This window comes from Malurus melanocephalus, unplaced genomic scaffold (genome assembly GCF_030028575.1).
Source record: "Malurus melanocephalus ecotype Western Australia unplaced genomic scaffold, MMel_1.1 scaffold_1025, whole genome shotgun sequence".
Classification (NCBI taxonomy): domain Eukaryota; kingdom Metazoa; phylum Chordata; class Aves; order Passeriformes; family Maluridae; genus Malurus; species Malurus melanocephalus.
In genome coordinates this window covers 87,914-94,971 of record NW_026624257.1, presented here as the reverse complement: position 1 = coordinate 94,971, position 7,058 = coordinate 87,914, and the positions used below count along the sequence as shown (strand labels likewise).

The following is a 7,058-nucleotide window of genomic DNA, read 5'->3' as shown; positions in this document are numbered from 1 at the left end:
GCCAGGTTGGATGGGGCTTTGAGCAGCCTGGGACAGTGGAAAATGTTCCTGTCCATGGCACTGGAGGAACTTTAAGGTCCCTTYCAAACCAAAYCATTCCAGGATTCCATGATTCGATGAATAGCAGCTCTCAGATTGATATGAAGTTATGGGAAGAGCACAAAACGTGGCTAATGATACTTCACTTCCTTCTCCCCTGGACTTATTTTAATTAAAACCATTATTTTTAATTGTGAAATACACCCAGATTCTGATAATTTGATTTGATCTGTTATCAGTGCTTTGAGGCTTCGCAGCACCGTGGTATCCAAGTCTTGATCTTGTCTTATTATTCAGTCTTCCTCAGTTCCTCTCTTCTATTATCAAGTTTATTTGCAATTTAAGGTCTGCACAATGCAGGAGGCAGAGACAGGTTTGGGGYTCTGCTGCTGGAATTACTGGAGAGACTCAGAGGAGCCAAAGGAAAACAAATGAGGAATCAAAGAGTGAAGGTGGCCCTTACCCCAGGTCACCTCTGGTCCATCCAGCAGCATTTTGGGGCACAGATGTGGCCACTCAGCCACAGGAAATCTTGGAATCYCAGAATCATTCAGRCTGGAAAAGRGCTCCAGGATGGTCGAGTCCAAAGTGTGATGGTGCTGATCCTCTGCTCACCTGTTTTCATGGAAGTCTGACCTCCCCAGCTTGCAGAATCCTGCCTTTCTACTGGACTTCACTGTGAAGAAGCACAGCATTGAAATGGCAAAGGGGATAAAGGCAGAGAGAGCAGTAAAGCCTTTGTGTGTGTGTGAACAGGTGACAAAAAACAACAAACATCCACCTGATCCTGCTGCTGCTGCTTCTGTGGCATTCCTGAAGTTTAATTTCCCATGGGATTCCTGAAGTTTCATTTCCAGCGGTATTTCTGAATCGTAATTTAAGCACTGTGTTCTTCAGGGCACTTTCTTGGGGCTGCAGCACTGCCTGGGCCCATCTCTGAAGAAGATGATGATGATGGAAGATGATGATGATGATGTGCATCTCAAACTGCATTTTGCATTTTTTTCCAGCTGGTTCATGCAGCTTTTTCCTCCCAGCATTGCTGTTTATGCAGCATCACTGCCCCCAGAACTCATGGCTGATGAAGCACGAGGTACAGGCGGGTTCCAGGGATGGGGAAGGGCAGCCATGGATCCAGAGSTGTTTGTCTCCATTCCCAATCTCCAGGCTGCTGATTCTCCTCCACTGGTGGATTTTATTTCCCTCCTTCCCTCTGAGCTGGCTCTGTACCACTCCCACCTTGCTGCATCCACGCTGTTTTTGGTGCTCTGTGGATTTTCTTGCCACCTCTGAGGTTCTTTATCCACAATTTCCACATTTTCAGTGCCACCTCTCCTGTGGCAGCTGCAAATTCACCGGTGTGACACAGCTGGTACCATTTCCCTCTTTTCCAGGATGAGGAGTCAGCACCTCCCCTGGGCACAATCCTTGYTCTTTGTTATTATTCTCATTTTTCCCTCTGTTTTGCACCTTCTCTCTCTTCCCCACAGCCACGTTTGTGCCCTGAGCACTAAGGTGAGACTGGCAACTTTTCTATCAGATCCTTTCCCCTTTAGCTTCCCTTCAGGAGCTCCTTCCCTTTTTTTTCTGGCTCCATAACCACTGCAATTACCTCTCTGATGATTTCCTGAATWTTCCATCTGCTCGAAATAGGCACTTGTGAGCTCTCTTCTTAATTAATGTGTTCTAAAATCATTATGTTCATCAACCAAGCCTTATCACTTCCATTTTCTTCCATAATAGTAAAATCCATTGCCCTAAGTAAAACACAGGAATTTTGATGTTCATAATTCAATAAACTCATTGCTCAGAGCAGAAGCTGCTACAGACCAACAACAAGGTGTGAGCAGGCTGTACTTACCCTGTCCTTACTTGTTACTAAGCTTTGCACCTCTGGCTCAAACTGGCAGAATTTCAGAGATTTCTGTTAGAAATTCTTTGGCTTCAAAACACTTTTTCTACTTCAGGTTGCATGAGGTGTTTTAGCAACAGTATTTTTAGCTGTGCCAACTTTGCTTTACACATATATATATATATATTTATATATATTTATAAATCTTTCTTTGTGTTCTTCTTGACTGGTAATGCAGTATTTTAGCAAATGTGTGTATAAACAAGAATCTGACTCAATTAATAAAGCTGACAACTGCTTGTGAAGATGTTACCAACAGATAATTTCACTGAATTTGYCACTTTGGAGAAGCCAGTTCCCTCTGTGGTACTGAGCACACACACCACAGCCCAAAGATAACARAATCTGGCCAAGAATAAAACCTATCAGATCTTTTAGTTCTGCATTTGGATAAATTTGGTAACAAGGGCAGTTTGAGTGTTTTGCTATGAAGCAAAATCCCCCATTATTGCATCCAGGGAGGAAACAAAGCCCTGCTTAGGCTCAAGGAAATGCTGCTGCTTTCTGTGCTGCCTCACACTCATTCTTAGCTAGATTTTAAAGTTGAGAGCTATAAAAAAGAGATATTTTCTATCCCACAGTCTGCCTTATCAAGCCAACCTCTSAGATGACAAAAAGGCACAAAGGATTAACTTCTTACCAACAAGGATGAGGTAACTCTTACACAAAGGTCTAAAAGGCTCCAGGAGAGCTGGAGAGAGACTTTGGGACAAAAGATGGAGGGACAGGACAAGGGGTAACTGATTTCCACTCACAGAGGGCAGGGACAGATGGATATTGGGATGGAATTCCTCACTGTGAGGGTGGGCAGGCCCTGGCACAGGGTGCCCAGAGCTGTGGCTGCCCCTGTGGATCCCTGGCAGTGTCCAAGGCCAGGCTGGACAGGGTTTGGAGCACCCTGGGACAGTGGAAGGTGTCCTTGCCATGGCAGGGGTGGCACTGGATGAGCTTTAAGGTCCCTCCAACCCAAACCATTCCAGAATTTGATGTCATTTCAAGGCAAAGGAGCAAACACAACTGTGTTCCTTGGCAGCAATTGGGGGGATCCAGCCAAATCCAGAGGAGCTGCTCTAGCTGAGAGCAGGGATGAGGCACATGAAGGGAACACAAGTGCAGGGTGCCAGGTGGCTCAGCACAGCCAGACAAGTCCCCAGCATGCTGACAGGACCCTGAATGGCCTGAGCAGGCTCTGCAGTGCATGGGAGGTGCTGCTGTGGGTGCCAGGCTGTGCTGGCACTGTCTGTAAGCTCCAGGAAATGCAGTGAACCCTGCCAGGGACAGGAAGGACTTGTCCTGCTTCACCTGCAGGAACTGAACGTGTCACCTGCTGCCTCTGATCTGCATTTTCAGGGATCCCTTGAGCAGCACTTCAACAAAGACTGAAAAGCTTTGTTGGACTTCTGGAAAAAGAGGTTATTTCTATACACTCATCTGCCCAATATGGAATAACAAAATCATGGAATTGTTTCAGTGGGAAGGGACCTTAATGCTCATCTCATTCCAGCCCCCATGAGATGACCCAAACAGAGGTGGGCTTGGCAGGGCCAGGTTAATGGCACTTGAGGGTMTTTTCCAATCTTAAATATTCCCTGAATCTAGGAAATTGTAGCCCTGAAGAATTGTCTGTGTGTGTCCTGCACATGCAGTGTCACAACCCTGCAAGTCAGGGGTGTTGCTGCAGGTGACTGAGCTGCTGATTTGTGGGATTCCCTGGCTCTAAATCCCAAATATAGAAACAGCAAATCCCTCTGGAGGTGCATGTGATGCCAGGCCCTCCTGAGCAGCAGTGACACCCACTGCTGGTGGCCTTGCACGTGACCCCACTCCAAAACCAAGAGAGATGACAGATTATTCAAATCGTTTCAAGGGAGAAGAAAAGGCTGCACTAAATAAGGAATAAATGTAATAAAAAGTGAGCAAAAGCAGGCAGAGGGAACAGAGCCAGCATGAAGGGACAGACAGATGCAGGCTGGGAGGAGGATGCTGGATTCCCTTTGGAGCAACATTAGTGTCGGGACTCCCAGCAGGCTCCCTGCCAAGGGGGATAATTAAGCTAAATAAAAATACACACCAGGAACAGCTCCACAAATGAGGATAATTTAATTACCACATTCGATAGAGGAGACCCACTTCCCATGAGTTTTCCATTGTGACCAGAGAGGAGACAATAGCAGCAGAATGTGCTGGAGAAAGGAAGAGTGGTTTGCTAAAAAGAGGGTTTCTATTAGGGGCTGCATAATAAACACCAGCACAGCTCTCCATAATCGTGTCATAATCTTGCCATAAAATTCAATCAAAGCAACAGCTTGTGAATATCCGAAAAATCAATGCAACCATATGAGAAATGATTGCAGATGCAACGCTGGAATTTATTTCAATGCTCACTCCATGGTGGTGGGGAGGAACAGTGAAATCCCAGGGAAGCAGGTGCTGCAAACACCTCTGAGGGAAATCCAGAAGGATCCAGAGGAAACACAAACAGCATCAAAGAACCCCAGAATCACAGAGTATTTAGGGTTGGGAGTTCTAAAGATTATCCAGTGCTATCCCCCTGGCAAGGCAGGGTCACCTGGAGCAGGTGACACGGGTGACAAACACAGCAGGCAAACCACAGTGCAGTGACTCCTAGCCCTTGGTTTGATTTTTGAACAAAGAGGTTATTTCTGTACACTCATTTCCCAAAAGAAAATCACAGAATCCTGGAATGGTTTGGGTTGGAGGGACCTTAAGGCTCATCTTGTCCCACCCCTGCCATGGGCAGGGACAATTTCCATTATCCCAGGGTGCTCCAAACCCTGTCCAGCCTGGCCTGGGACACTGCCAGGGATCCAGGGGCACCCACAGCTGCTCTGGGCACCCTGTGCCAGGGCCTCCCCACCCTCACAGGGAGGAATTTCTCCCCAAATCCCATCTAACCCTGCCCTCTGTGAGTGGGAAGCCATTCCCTGTGTCCTGCCACTCCAGGCTCCTGGGAAATGGAGCAATTGTTAAACTTTCCATGTCTCACCTGGAATCCCAGCCCAGTTTACCTTCACTGAGCTGTATTTCCAGCCCYRGAGCTGCAGCTGTGCTTTATTCATCAGTGCTGGAATGCAGTGGAAGCAGAGCTCCCAAAGAGCTTTACCCACTGCCTGATGCAGCTCCAAAGTGCTCTGTTCAGCCAGAGAGAACAGAAATCTTTYTCCTCCCCTCCTCTCCCCAATGAAAACACTCTGTGGACAGCACAGGCTCAGCTCCCCTGGAAGGAATGGGGTGAGTGTGTCCAYTCAATTATTCAAAACAGTTGAGTAATTGCAGCCCTGTCAGCTCAGAAAACATCTCTGCCTCTCCAGGCTGCTGCACAAGCCCAGCTCTGGGCAGGCAGTCCCAGCAGCACTTGGTCCCTCTTGATTTATTTCCACTCTCTCCCAGTCAGAGCCACTGGTGAGGGATGAGGCTGCGTGTCCCTGCTTTTGCTGCAGGGAGGGAGGGAGGGAGGGAGGGAGGTGGGGACACCTTGGGAGCATTTTCGGAGGTGGCAGAGTTCTTTGTGGGCTCTGCTGGCTGATGACTGCATAAATCCTTACAGGAATCTCTCAGGGCATGGTGTGTGCCAGAGATAAATATTACAATAGCAGGCTTAGAGGAAAATGGATTCAGACAGCCAGGAGAGCCCGAGGATGAAGCAGCATTGGGCACAAAGTCCTCCTGCTAAAACCCTCTGGAGCAGCTCCCTCAGCTGGGGTAGGAGACTGGAAGGTTACTGGTGTGCTCTCCAGAGATTCCAGCAGAAAACATGCCTGGTTGGCCCAAAACACCCAGAGCCCCCCAGCTCCATGCCTGGTTGGTCCTTCCCTGGCCCAAAACACCCAGAGCCCCCCAGCTCCTGGTTCTTCCTTCCCTATCCCAAAACACCCAGAGCCCCTCAGTTCTGTGCCTGGTTCTTCCTTCCCTGGCCCAAAACAGGGCACAGCTGCCCTGTTTGACTGCACTCAGCCCTGCCCTGCCCAAAAATGGGGTTTTTCTCCTCCCCAAGGGGCTGCAGGACATGGAACAGGAACAACGAGATCAGGGAGTCCATTGCACACCCATCTCATCTGACCACCTGAAAATAAGGTTTGCTTCTTTCTTTTTCCTTTCTTTTTTCTGTTATTTCCCAGCATGGCTTTCTGGGAGAGTTTTTAAGATTTCAAGAACCAGCTACCAAAGAATAGGAATTTTGCATGCTCACACTGCTGAATTTTCATTAAATCTCATCAAGTGGCTCACCTTAAAGGGTATTTCTCTCCAGGRTCCCTGCCCAGGTGGAACAGCAGGGGCAGGTACGTGTGCTCCTCCTGGGTGTGTGTTGTCACTCCAGACACATTCTGGCCAGGACAAAAATCAATGCCCTGCAGGAAAAAGGAGAGAAGGCATCAAAGGTGATGCAGGGCAGGCAGTAAAATTTGAGTTGATGCCACTTTCTCCAGCACTTTGCTCACTTTCTCCAGSACTTCACTCCAAAACACCGACAAACCTCAGAATTATTTTAAACCAAGAGTCCAGTTCAATCTGCAAAACACATTCTGAGCTGGTGGGGTAAAATAAGGTGACAAAGTGTTGTTGTACTGACATAAGAGCTGAAGCAAGGCCRTGCAGCCTTGTCTTATAAAAATATAATCCCTATAAAATATTCATTAAAATGAAATGGCAGAACAAAAGACAAAGAGGGGGAAGCATTTAATCATAAAAATTCTGCACGTGGAAAGTATTTTCTGTCTGGTTTTTATGGCTTTGGAACGCACCAAGAAGAAGATGGGATTGCTTGGCACTTCTGATCAAAAACAAAATCCCAGGAGAAACCTCCAGACATCCTGAGAGGMAACAGGCACCTGCCAGCCTCCCTAAAAACCCCCTGCCAGCCCCTCCAGGACCAGTTTCTCTGAGGAATGAAGCAGATCTGATTAATTTGAAAAAAAACTGGTGTGATTTTGATCTGACTGGTGGCATCCAGGAATGATGGGGGGCTGAAAGGAGGGGAAACATTGCCACATTCCTGACAATCTGTGGGGCAGRAGGGGGGATTTTCCCTGCAGCACAGGGGATGTGGAGGGCACAGGGATTGGGAATCTCCCTGGGAAAGCAACTG

At 47.7% G+C, this 7,058-nt stretch overlaps 1 protein-coding gene across 2 annotated transcripts in view; it reads right to left on the bottom strand.

Moving 5' to 3' along the window:
* Positions 1 to 7,058, bottom strand: part of GALNS (galactosamine (N-acetyl)-6-sulfatase) — a 42,196-nt gene that overhangs the window by 9,077 nt on the left and 26,061 nt on the right. Inside the window, exons 12-13 of one of the 2 annotated variants that reach the window (XM_057386659.1) lie at positions 6,200 to 6,321; positions 1,032 to 1,796 (exon numbers count right to left, since the gene is read on the bottom strand). In XM_057386659.1, coding sequence (XP_057242642.1) covers positions 1,712 to 1,796; positions 6,200 to 6,321 — 207 coding nt within the window. In that variant the 3' untranslated portion in view covers positions 1,032 to 1,711. Of the gene's footprint in view, positions 1 to 1,031; positions 1,797 to 6,199; positions 6,322 to 7,058 lie in introns of those variants that run through there. The other variant, XM_057386658.1, reaches the window with a different exon arrangement.